This window comes from Oncorhynchus nerka, linkage group LG15 (genome assembly GCF_034236695.1).
Source record: "Oncorhynchus nerka isolate Pitt River linkage group LG15, Oner_Uvic_2.0, whole genome shotgun sequence".
In the NCBI taxonomy this organism is placed as follows: domain Eukaryota; kingdom Metazoa; phylum Chordata; class Actinopteri; order Salmoniformes; family Salmonidae; genus Oncorhynchus; species Oncorhynchus nerka.
This window is the reverse complement of record NC_088410.1, coordinates 86,995,924-87,009,258: the sequence shown is the minus strand read 5'-3', so window position 1 is coordinate 87,009,258 and position 13,335 is coordinate 86,995,924. Positions and strand designations below refer to the sequence as shown.

Here is a 13,335-nt window from a genome sequence, read left to right as displayed (position 1 = left end):
GTGGATTGCTCTAAATAGTTACAGAGATGGCAGTGTTATAGAGACGGCCTAACGTGGATTGCTCTATATAGTTACAGAGATGGCAGTGTGATAGAGACGGCCTAACGTGGATTGCTCTAAATAGTTACAGAGATGGCAGTGTTATAGAGACGGCCTAACGTGGATTGCTCTAAATAGTTATTGTCCATGTTCCATCTTCAAATTACATATGAAATCATTATGCAGGTTTCCATTGACTTTTATTCGACAAAAGCAAAAACAAATCTTTGCGACATGAGGAATGGAAACGGCAGATATAGGATATATTTTCTAAAGATTGACAACATTTTTAGGGATTTTTCTTTTGTCTAACTTTATTGTGACAAATGATGATGGAAATTTTGAAGGCATGTAATGTCATCATGTAACTATAACGCTCCAATCCACATTTATGCTAATTCTTAATGCCTACTACTTGCAAAATAAAAAATGTAAACTTTTAAAATAATGTTTATTTGCAGGACATTATCAATCAAATCAAATGTATTTATAAAGCCCTTCTTACATCAGCTGATGTCACAAAGTTCTGTACAGAAACCCAGCCTAAAACCCCAAACAGCAAGCAATGCAGGTGTACTGTAGAAGCACGGTGGCTGGGAAAAACTCCCTAGAAAGACCAGAACCTAGGAAGAAACCGAGAGAGGAACCAGGCTATGAGGGGTGGCCAGTCCTCTTCTGGCTGTGCCGGGTGGAGATTATAACAGAACATGGCCAAGATGTTATGCATGAATTGCATGAATTGCTTCGCCTTCTGGTTGGCTGGATGCAAGTTTCACCATCCGATTGTTTCAGATCCCCAAGTGTGCAAATTTCACCATGACATGGCCCTTGGCGATACGTTGGCACATGAGAATGATTAGAATATGGTAAATATTAGTACATTCTTGCATTATATCCCTGCTGGCTTCGCGGCTACAGTACTTGAGACATGAAACAGATAGGTGGGAGGGCATATTTTCATATTTAAAAAAAATGTAACCTTTATTTAACCTTTATTTAAATAGGCAAGTCAGTTTACAACAAATTCAGACTGTCGCTAAATTATTATTGGGAATAATTATGTTTGGGTTTGGAATTAGATCTATTCATATAATTAGAGAATATATTTGTCATGTTCTGACCTTTATTTCCTTTGTTTTGTCATTATTTAGTATGGTCAGGGCGTGAGTTGGGGTGGGCAGTCTATGTTTGTTTTTCTATGATTTGGGGATTTCTATGTTTTGGCCTAGTATGGTTCTCAATCAGAGGCAGGTGTCATTAGTTGTCTCTGATTGAGAATCATACTTAAGTAGCCTGGGTTTCACTGTGTGTTTGTGGGTGTTTGTTTCCGTGTCTGTGTTTTTCACCACACGGTACTGTTTTGGTTTTCGTCCGTTCCACGTTTATTGTTTTTGTGTTCATGTTGAGTATTTCTTATTAAAAGAACCATGGACACTTACCACGCCGTATATTGGTCCTCCGATCCTTCTCGCCTCTCCTCTTCAGACGAAGAGGAGGAAAACCTTTACAATATTCTTGTTATATGAGTACTCAAATATATATATATATCCAGTACCAGTCAAAAGTTTTTTATAAATAATAGCGAAGACATCAAAACTATGAAATAACACATATGGAATCATGCAGTAACCAAAACACCTTCCTAATATTGTGTTGCACCCAGTGGAGGCTCCTCAGTGAATGTAATAAAAATAAAAATCGTGAAACATTAAAGTTATCCTTTTTAGGCAAAGCTATACTAAATATATTCACCTCACCAAATAGTTCATTAAAACACACTGTTTTGCAATGAAGGTTTTACAGTAGCCTCAGCAGCACTCTGTAGGGTAGCACCATGGTGTAGCCGGAGGACAGCTAGCTTCTGTCCTCCTATGGGTACATTGTCTTCAATACAAAACCCAGGAGGCACATGGTTCTCACCCCCTTCCATAGACACACTGTAATTATGACATCTTCCAACCTATCAGAGCTCTAGCAGCATGAACTGACATGTTGTCCAGCCAATCAAAGGATCAGAGAAGGAATCTAGTACCGAAAGCAAAAGCTACAGTTATTTAGCACTGCAGTGCATAAAATGTGGTGAGTAGTTGACTCAAGCACAGCTGATGTGTTGTGCACTGAAGTCCACAAGTAAATGGAAAAAGGTGAGAGGAGGAGAATGTGTAGATAGATGCGAGCCGGAATTATTTATACAACGAGCTGTTTGTACGTGTCACTGTCTGTCACCTTGATTACTCAAAATTCTCTCGATCTGTGCACCTACGTTGTAAACTTTAATTAATCGGCTAGGTTGTAGCAACCTCATGATGTGTACAGGGAAAATGTTAGTATCTTATAGTAGCCTAAATGTTCAATTGAGCTGGGTGAATGGAATATGAATGACAGTCATCCAATATGCTGTAATAGAAATAAGGCCAAATAATAATCTTCCCCCATTTAAATGGCACCGACCATCACTGGTTGCACCCCCTTTTGCCCTCACAACAGCCTCAATTTGTCAACTCCACCTGTGCCAGGTGATATTGGCAGGAATGCCTGCTAAGGCCAAGTAGTCTCTTTCTTGCTGTGACATGATGACATTGAGACCTTTCAAACCCTGTATTCCTAAATTAGTCTAGGGGGCAGATTATATCTTGAACAGAATTACAGTATAACAGGGTTACTCTATGACACAGGTAGCCTACCTGTGAGGAGAAGTCCATCCACTCAGCCAGTCCCTCATCCTGCACAGTGACGGACTTCACTCCAGAGAGGATGACATTCTTGGCGATCTCCACCCCTAGACCCCGCATCCCCGCAATGAGGACATTAGCTGTCCCCATGCGACGCATCGCCTCATGACCCAACACATACCTGCCACACAGTGCCCAAAAGACAAGACTGTTACTAGATGCCAAGGTTATTATAGTAAACTGAAACTAAAACAAAAAATGATATTGAAATAAAATGTGTGAACTGAAATAAAATTATTAACAAACTAACTATACTGAAACTATTATCCAAACTTCGAGCAAAAATCGAATGGGGTTTTCAATGGGGTTTTCAGGCTTTTTGGATGTGGATATCGGGTCTGAATCTGGCGGCGAAATGTTGCCTGGAAATGGCGATGTTTCATATAGGCCTGTGCATTATTATCTCTAGATATCACTACAGGTACAAAATCGTCACTAAAGTTAAAAATAATTGGATTGGTGTTAACATGGGTGAGAGAGTTTCCTTCCACCATATTTTTTGCACCAGTCTCAGGGTCGTCACTAGTTAACACAGCCACAAAGTAATAATTATGGATAAAACCCGCCCATTCAATTAACAGATACCCATACACTTCCAGTCATTGCGCTAACGCCAGTTAGTATTGGCTCACAAAACTATGCTGTACCTCTAACTTCCTTCATATTGGACACCGAAACATAAAAATGGTATTCACAAGTGTATCTGACCCTGGGGAAGTAGACAATGGACCTCATTGCCAAAACCCCTAAGTATCCCTTTAGCCCTAAAATTAACCACACTGCTAACTTCATGCCTAACCCTAACCTTAAATTATCAGCAAATTTTTACTTCGTGGCTGTGAAATCTGACTTTGTGGCTGTGTTAACTAGTGGAAAGACAGTCTCTGCACTCTTCCTTTTAAATCCAAGTCACATTGAGACAGACTTTACATTTTAAACCTAACCTAACCTATGACCTGAGACATCACCTTATGTATTACTGCCCCCAGTTGTAAGAAGTGACATCGCCCCAAAAAAAACTGTCAGATTCCACAGTCTCAATGTCAGATTTGGCTACAAAAATTCGCATTTTGGTCTTAATTTAAGATTATGTTTAGGCATAAGGTTAGCAGTGTGGTCAAGGTTAGGGTTAGGTTTAAATCATGCTTTCTTCCCCTAACACTGAAACTGAAACCAAATAATATTTAAAAAATATGTATTTTTATTTTTATACTAACTGAAAATAAACTGAATTTAAAATACAAGTATAGAAGCGAATAGAAATAAAACGCATATAAAAACTCAAAACTATAATAACCTTGCTAGATGCATGTCAACTGTCAAATTGTTTCCTTTGGACATGACAGGCTATACTTACAGCTGTCGGGAGTAAAAGCCCTCGTCGATATCATTGCTTTCAGACATGTTTTGGAAGTGATCTAGTCTACAGCCTAACGTTTTATTTAGTAAAAGGTTGGTGATAATCCCGTTTTCGTTCTATTGTGCAGAGCCAAACTGTTCCCTATTCAAGTTTCTTAAATATATTCCTGAGCAGGGTTTAGAACAAGAATGCTACCTGTAAAACTTTTTCAGTAGGACGATTATTTAACTTTCGCTTTTCTCTAAATGACGTCATCACCTCTATCACCAGTGGGCATGTTCACAAGAAAGCAGTCAATTGCCGAGTGCGGCTTAGGTTGACAACTGTGACTCGCTTGTGCGGGTGCTGGCAGCATATAACACTGTTCGATTGTGCGTCAAGAATTCCGCATAGCAGATTTGTATGAAGGTCTGGTTATTAAATGGGTAAACAGTTCTATAGTAATATCCTCTAAAACGCTCTGGTGACAAACACATTTTGCTTCCCTGTTTCGAATTATCCACATGGCTGGGGGAACCAAGTAAATACATTTCGAAAATGTAAAAAAAACGATGTATTATTAGCTAACTAGCTACAGTGTAGGCTAACTCAAATGAGCTGCTAAAGGAGCTAGTTGGCTAGCTACATGCTGTATAAATAGCTAGTTAAGTGAATTAAACATCCCCAGCTACATAACTTCACATTAGCTAGCTATCTTGATGTATTTATCACTGTAAAAAACAAACTCGAACTGCATTTGTAGGTAGCTAGTTAACTGCCACGGTGGAGGGTGAAAGGATTGCAGCCCCAACTGTCAATGTGAAAGAGTAGACTATTCTGGATAGAGCAGGTACTTGTGTAGTTCCAGTCCCTAGAAAGTTAGGACGGAGATAACAGTTTCATAATATTCAGTGTGGTGTAATTTGAGTATAATGAAGTTGTTTTCTCTCCTCCGATAAAGAGCTATGAAAAGCTGTCTACAGATGAACAGGTCATGGGGACTCCAAGGGGTGCACTTCTTTGTTTTTGCCTTAGCACAGCTGATTCAAATGATCAACTCATCATCAAGCTTCAAGTGGTATTTTGTATTCATTTGGGATGCTATCCTTGATATGGTCCTGTTATTGTCACATGCATCTATCAATCCAATGTTAACATTATTTGTTTTAAGGGATATTATACTTTAGTAATCCACAATTACCTGGTGATGTAAAGTCTAATAATGACATTATCTTTCATATTCCTACAGATATCTTGTAACTGAAGAAGTCTGCAGGATGTTTCAAGGATAGTGTCCAACAACGCAGAGCGAGAGGCAATCTGTGCGGGAGATCTTCACCTCCTACTTCTTTGAAGAGGGTTCTGTTCCCTAGCAACATCACAGACTACACTATGCACAACCAAAGGCTCCTTTAAGAGCCTTCCACATTGCAATAAGAGTATTCTTGAATTTATTTAGCTATGTCAACTGCAGTTATTCAATTCCCAGTTCAAATCAAATTTTATTGGTCACATACACATGGTTAGCAGATGTTAATGCGAGTGTAGCGAAATGCTTGTGCTTCTAGTTCCGACAGTGCAGTAATATCTAACAAGTAATAACAATTCACCTGTGACTATCTAATACACATCTAAAGGGGTGATTGAGAATATGTAAATAGAAGTATATGGATGAGTGATGGCCGAGCAGCATAGGCAATGTGCAGTAGATGGTATAAAATACAGTAGAAACGTGATACGAGTAATGTAAGATATGTAAATATTATTTAAAGTGTCATTGTTTAAAGTGACTAGTGATCCATTTATGAAAGTGTCCAGTGATTAGGTCTCAATATAGGCAGCAGCCTCTGAGTTAGTGATTGCTGTTTAGCAGTCTGATGGCCTTGAGATTGAAAAACATCTCTCGGTCCCAGCTTTGATGCACCTGTACTGACCTCTCCTTCTGGATGATAGCGGTGTGAACAGGCAGTAGCTCCTTGATGATTGTTGTTGTCTTTGATGATCTTTTTGGCCTTCCTGTGACATTGGGTGCTATAGGTGTCATGGGGGACAGATAGTTTGCCCCCAGTGATGCGTTGTGCAGACCGCACCACCCTCTGGAGAGCCTTGCGGTTGAGGGCGGTGCAGTTGCCGTACCAGGCTGTGATCTGTAAAAGTTTGTCAGGGTTTTGGGTGACAAGCCAAATTTATTCAGCCTCCTGAGGTTGAAGACGCGCTGTTGCGCCTACTTCACCACACTGTCTGTGGGTGGACCACCTTCTCCTCAGCTGTCCCTTCGATGTGGATAGGGGGGTGCTCCCTCTGCTGTTTCCTGAAGTCCACGATCATCTCCTTTGTTTTATTGACTTTGAGTGAGAGGTTGTTTTCATGATACCACACTCCGAGTGCCCTCACCTCCTCCCTGTAGGCTGCCTCTTCGTTGTTGGTGATCAAGCCCACTAATGTTGTGTCGTCTGCAAACTTGATGATTGGGTTGGAGGCGTGCATGGCCACGCAGTCGTGGGTGAACAGGGAGTACAGGAGAGGGCTGAGCACGCAGCCTCGTGTGTGCTCCATTTGATTTCTATTTCTCAGGTGAGGGTGCCATTTAAGTAACGGTGTGATGTCTATACAAAAACAAAGCAGGCTATTTTAAGCCACCCATATTGAAAAAAGTTAGAACAATTAGACACCGAATAGGCAAGAGGGCCAACCAGGGAGAATAGTAAGACACTTAATTATTTCTATAACTATGCTATATTGTTTGTCGTCGTGTGTCTGTGCATGTTTTTCAATATAAAGTACTCTGCAGCCACTTAGTGTGGACACCAGGTGAGGCCACACGCATAGATTCCTGTTGAACACTGTCTCTTTAACTACCTTATTTTCTCATTAACAGTCTCTCTTTCACTTCATCCCTCTCGCCCCTTTTCCCTAAATCCTCTAGGTTATATCAGCTGTGTCGGTGAACCCCTCCCGCATCTGAACTGTCTACATAGAGGGCACAGCATCAAAGGTGAGAGGTCACTTGGTCGGGTCAACATGAAGTGTTATTAAAGAGATGCTTTACACAGGGATGCAAACTGCTGAGGGCCCAAAAAGTTGACACTTTTTTGTTGCACTGAAAATGCAAATAATCCCTGCTATGGGGAAATGCAGGTTTTAACTAATTTAACAACAAAGAATATGATCTACGTGATAAGTCTGTGTAAAATAAAAAGTGGTTAATGTGAACCTAACTCGCAGCTAAAAAATGTAAAGAAAGCAATCCAATGTTATTTGTTGCCTAGACTTTACTGCAAATGACACTCAAGTCTTGGAAAAAAAACAATACACTAATATTGCAGTTAGTCATGACAGCCTTTATAATATAACACTTGTGACCACACACACAAACTTTGCACTTGGGAAAAAAATATCTTAAAGTAGAACATTTGTGCAAAAATAATGTTCACTGGGTAAAAAAAAGTACCCTCACTCACACGTTTTACTGTCAAGTTCAACACAACAAAACCAATATCTTTGGGCTACACTGCACATTATTACATTGTACACTTTCTTCCTGTGGACATCTGTTCTACAATGTTGTCAGCAAAAGTGAGAAAAAGGGAAAGTGTGGTGTTCCTTTCACCTCTAGTAGCATCAAGATTAAGCCAGGCTCCAGCTACACTTGATCCCTGAATCCACTTGTTTAACAAGCAACGCCTCATTTTCACCAAATTGTCTCATTCTGAAAATTAACCACATACTGCAGAGGGAAAACATTAGTTAATAGATAGTGGTTTGTTAACTAGCTAACGAACTAACCACTAACATTTCACACAGATTGTCAGGGTCCAGTAAGCAGCTAACACGTTATAACTTGAGGAACGGTGTTGTGTCGAAAAGCTCCCCCCTGCCAGAATTCTCCCTCCCTCAGCGTGAACGTGCTCGCAATCAATTCTTCATTGCTGCGACTTGCTTGCTAGTTGGGATTTCTGATCACATTAGGCTGCGTTTCATTTGATTTTTTATACAGTATCTATTTGATCGCACTTATAATGTCTGCAGTTTTCAGTTTGGCTATTTGTTTCAAGTATATTAGTAAATAAATCTCTCCCATGTCTTATTCGACTAGTAGTTGTTCTGAAATGTTTATTGCCTACATTTGACTCCCTCCTGTTTAATATAACACAGTATTTGACTAGCCACAAAATTAAGGAAATTAGAAGGGGGTGGGGGGGTTCGGCAAGGCCATTTTCTTGCCTCAGTTTTGCATTTCACCTGATGATTGTGATGACTGACAGTGTTAGCATGTTTAAGCCTTGTAAAAAATGTTTTATTCTGTCTCTCGTCTGCAGGTATGTTTTGATGTGAGAGAGGATACCAACCCCCAGTCCCGTCATTGCCACCTCACCCGCTCTTAAGATAACCTTCGGGCCGACTGGGAGCCCAGGACTGGTTAGGAGACACCACTAGAGACACTATTATGTAATTGTGATGAACTGAGATAATATTAGGTCTCACTGTGATTCATTAATCATAAGCTGCCTTCCCTGCTCTTCTTACCTCTTTCCCTTTGTCTTTTACACCTCCCTCACCACCTTTCTTCCTGTTTTTATAATGTGCATTGGAGTACAGATTGAACTTGTATTTATAATATTACAATTATAATATTTATATATTTATATTTTGCTACATATGACCAAATCAAGGTGGTCGGTTACATATAAACAACAGCCTAAATGTAGGCTAATATTTCTGGGGGGGCAATGAGGAGACTCGGTTTCTTGCCACCAGGGCCCTTTCCCCCAAGCGTTTCCATGGCAATTCCATTATTTTGGTCGCGGTTGATTTTATGTTTAACGGCTGACTAGTATATTCGTCGTTTACTGTTTACACTTGGCTAAGAACTAGCCTACTATTAAATACATAATCTTTTTTTTTATAGGTTCCCATTTCATGAAAAGCCCAGGCTGCAGCAGTAGGTAGAAAATGTCAGGTAGATTCATTGGAAACCAACACAACACTCTCGTCCCTGTGCCCATCACTTTGAATATGAGTGTTTTCAGCATGATGACAAGGGAAATGTCCACCTCACCCCGACTGCGGTGCCCATCATTTTCTCCTTCCCTGATCGTCATCAAAAGTGGACACAATGCCCCAGGGAAAGATGAAGAAATACGGTAGATACAGAGGTAAGTGACAATGTTGATCATGCGAAAGCATCTGCTGCCATTGATCATACTTACTATGTAAGTTACGTCGATGAGGCTGGGGATGCTTACTGCTTAGTCCTCTTGTCCCAGGTGGGACATAAGGCTGCAACAATCGTTAGCCACTGGAGTCTGTCTTTGGCCACAGTTTGCATCCTGTCCCATGAAAGACCCATCTCTTCCAGCTCAGCCACCACTGTCTGTCGCCATGTTGTTTTTGGCCTGTCTCTTGCTCTTTTCAGTTGGTGTCCAACTTTGGGGATCCTTTCTGGCGGCTTCTTCAGCACATGACCAAGCCAACGCAACCTGCATATCTTTATTTCCAGGACAATGTTCTTACAGCACTTCCTCCTATTGTCACGACTTCCGGCTCCTCTCCCTGTTCGGGTGGCGCTCGGTGGTCATGGTCACCGGTCTACTAGCTGCCACCAATCCCTTTTTCTTTTCTGTTGTCACACCCTGACCATAGTTTGCTTTGTATGTTTCTATGTTTTGTTTGGTCAGGGTGTGATCTGAGTGGGCATTCTATGTTATGTGTCTAGTTTGTCTGTTTCTGTGTTTGGCCTGATATGGTTCTCAATCAGAGGCAGGTGTTAGTCATTGTCTCTGATTGGGAACCATATTTAGGGAGCCTGTTTGGTATTGGGTTTTGTGGGTGATTGTCTCCTGTGTCAGTGTTTGTTCCACACAGGACTGTTTACACGTTTGTTGTTTTTATAGTTTATTCATGTATAGTTTTCTTATTAAAAACAAACATGAATTTCAACCACGCTGCATTTTGGTCCTCCTCTCCTTCGACGGAAGAATCCCGTAACAGAATCACCCACCACAACAGGACCAAGCGGCGTGGTGACAGGCAGCGGCAGCAGGAGCAGCGAAGTATGGACTATACGACTTGGGGGGAAATAGACAGATGGGCGGTCGACCCAGGGAGAGTGCCGGAGCCCGCCTGAGATTCGCTTGAGCAGTGCGAGGAAGGTTATAGGAGAATGGAGTTGGAGAGACGAACACGGCGGTGTGGATGGAAGCCCGAGAGTCAGCCACAAAACACGAAGCCAGGTAGGAGACCTGCGCCAACTTCCTGTGCTTACCGGGGGGCTAGAGAGACCGGGCAGGCACCGTGTTATGCTGTAAAGCGCACGGTGTCCCCAGTGCGGGTGCATAGCCCGGTGCGTTACATACCAGCTCCGCGTATCGGCCGGGCTAGAGTGGGCATCGAGCCAAGTGCCATGAAGCCGGCTCTACGCATCTGGTCTCCAGTGCGTCTCCTTGGGCCGGCTTACATGGCACCAGCCTTGCTCATGGTGTCCCCGGTTCGGTGTCCCGTAACATCTGTTGGTTTTGTCTTGATTGTTTTTACCTGTTGCTTATTTTGGTTCGTCAATAGTCTATTTAAACTTCTAGTGCCCGCCTGCTTTTGTGTGGGCTTATCCTTACGTTCTGTGGTGAAGTTGTTTTTCGCCTGAGTATTTTGTTGTATGTTCTTTTCATGGGTTTTGGAGACATACTTGATTACTTGATTACTTGACATACTTGATTTATGGTCATTGCCTGATTGTTGGCTAGACCAAGCGCAATATACGCATTCATTTGGAAGTATTGCTCTCTGCGCCTGACTCTACACCCACCACTCCCAGGAAACCCGTGACACCTATACAGGTTCTCGTTGGAGATCTTGTTTGGCTAGAACATGTTGGAGATCTTGCGGAGGCAAGCATTGTGAAAGGCATCAACCTTGCTCATCTCACTTTTGACTACCCTCCATCACTCAGAGCCATATAAAAGCAGCGACTTCACATTGCTATTATAGAACCTGTTCTTAGTTTTCAGGCTGTAGACTTTTGTGCTCCATATGGGACATAATCGACTGAAAGCTCATCTGGGAGAAGACTGTCCACTGGATTCCTCAGGAATGGTCAGATGTTGTTTGACACATTACCCAGTCGATGGTAACGAAAAGTATTGGCGAGAGGATGCAGCCTTGTCTGACACCAAACTTAACTTGAAATGACTCTGTAAGAGGATTATCAAGGATGATGCTTCATTCAAAGTGTTCATAGAACTTCCCAACGGTTATTAATCTTGGGTGGTATTTCGTAGTCTCCAAGGATACTCCATAAATTCTCACAGTGAACACTGTTGAATGCCTTCTTGAAATCAATAAAGTTGATGTAGAGGGGTGCGTTCCACTCGAGGCACTGCTCGATTATGTTGCGCAGGGCAAAGGTCTGGTCGATGCATCCTCTTCCTTTGCGGAACCTTGCTTGTTCTTGTCTGAGTTTGTCATCGACAGCAGTGTCAATCCTTTTGAGAAGTACTCTTCAGAAGTTTTTTTCTGGGGATGGAGAGGAGGGTTATACCTCTCCAGTTGTTACATTAGCTGAGGTTTCCTTTTTTTGGCAGTTTGATGACTAGGCCTTTTCTCCAGTCTTGTGGTATGATATCTTGCAAAAGAGAACAGTCAGCACCTTGGTAGCTGTGTTAACATTAGCTTTAAGTAGCTCAGCCTGCAGAGTGTCAGTACTTGGTGCTTTGCCACTCTTCATAGCCTTGATGGCTGCTTGGACCTCTGCTTCAACTGCTGGGCTGGTGTCAATAGAATCAATCTGCTGGATCATTTGGCTTTGGCCAGTTGAGGACCCCTTCAAAGTGCTGGATCCATCTTGCAGTTTGTTCCTCTTCGGTTGTTAACATTTGACCTTGTTTGGCTTTGACTGGCATTGTATGGTTACTAACTTGGCCACAGAGCTGTCTTGTGATCTTATCTACAGTGCTTGGTTCTCTTCTTGCTGCAGCTTGTTCTGTCTCACAAGCCAATTCCTGGACAAAGGCTCAGAGCCCTTTAACATTTGACCTTGTTTGGCTTTGACTGGCATTGTATGGTTACTAACTTGGCCACAGAGCTGTCTTGTGATCTTATCTACAGTGCTTGGTTCTCTTCTTGCTGCAGCTTGTTCTGTCTCACAAGCCAATTCCTGGACAAAGGCTCACAGCCCTTTGAGCACTCTTTTTTACCTCTTTGTCCTTGGTCTTATATTCTTGCTGTGCTGGCTCAATCAGCCTGGGTGATTCTGCGCTCAGCAGTTTAGCAAGCCGTCTCTCATCTATTTTCTTCCATGTAGCTTGTGTTAACCACTTCTTGCCCGTCTTCTTTCTAAAGCCAGTAACTTTCTTTGGCATGTCTGTGTATGCATTCTTGATGTTACTCCAACTGTGCCCTGGTCTTCTTCCTTTGCATTGGCTAATGGACTGAAGCGATTTTTTTGCTAAATGGTGTTGGGATTCTAGCTTGAAATGTACTTATTGATGTTACCTTACAATAACTTAGTGATTACTTTACATGTATAATAAATGTGTATGTTGGTGGTCAAGGAAGGGTAAAGAGGAACTTTTGTGAGAAGTTACTGAGTGAGAAAAGGGTAAGTGCAGAAAGTTCATACTCTGTTCAAATATATTGTTGTAGAATATGAATGTTCCTAAGGAGGGAGGCAAAGGGAAACAGTATAGTTATTGATAAGGCAGACTAGCTGCTGAGGAACCAGGACCATGAGGGATGTGGAACTCAACTCGAGATAAAGTTAACAGTTGAAGAGAGAAGATAGTGCTGGAAGGGGGGCCACAGGGGCCCACACTGAAGAACATCTGATTCCAGTCCTGTCTCACACATACTGTATATATACATTTCCACACCCATGAGGGTCATAGACTTAGGCAGGGCCATGACAATACGAGTCAGAGGAACCTACTGTGTTTCTGCCTAACAACAGATAATGCCTGTCTATCTTCGACATGCAAGGAGAGGACTCTGCCTAATTGGAAGGTAATAAAGATCTGCTTGTGTGACTTGTATGTTGTGTTTGTAGCTGAAGCACCACATGGGTTGAATAAACTTGGTTTGAGATTTTTTCTCTTTGTTCATAACCTAACAATGGGAAGACCTTTATTTCAGGAGATGTGAGATTGTTGAGGTCAAATACTTTCTGTATTGTGTGTGTGTGTGTGTGTGGTTCGCAGCTTCAGCCTGACCTTGGCTTTTACCAGGTAGTGATCG

The 13,335-nt window shown here is 41.9% G+C and overlaps 1 protein-coding gene and 1 long non-coding RNA gene across 4 annotated transcripts in view; one reads left to right on the top strand and one right to left on the bottom strand.

Moving 5' to 3' along the window:
* uba7 (ubiquitin-like modifier activating enzyme 7) overlaps positions 1-4,377 on the bottom strand; it is a 129,551-nt gene extending 125,174 nt beyond the window's left edge. The window contains exons 1-2 of one of the 2 annotated variants that reach the window (XM_065001994.1): positions 4,129-4,377; positions 2,724-2,892 (exon numbers count right to left, since the gene is read on the bottom strand). In XM_065001994.1, coding sequence (XP_064858066.1) covers positions 2,724-2,892; positions 4,129-4,175 — 216 coding nt within the window. In that variant the 5' untranslated portion in view covers positions 4,176-4,377. The remainder of the gene's footprint in view (positions 1-2,723; positions 2,893-4,128) is intronic. The other variant, XM_065001993.1, reaches the window with a different exon arrangement.
* A 66-nt stretch (positions 4,378-4,443) lies between these two features.
* Positions 4,444-13,190, top strand: LOC135560254 (uncharacterized). 2 transcript variants are annotated; one of them, XR_010458854.1, is made up of 6 exons: positions 4,444-4,556; positions 5,072-5,188; positions 5,360-7,105; positions 8,430-8,559; positions 9,020-9,266; positions 10,089-13,190. It is a non-coding gene; the product is annotated as an uncharacterized LOC135560254 (long non-coding RNA). The 2 variants fall into 2 exon arrangements; XR_010458853.1 differs by having other exon boundaries at positions 8,430-9,266.
* The last annotated feature ends 145 nt before the right edge of the window (positions 13,191-13,335 follow it).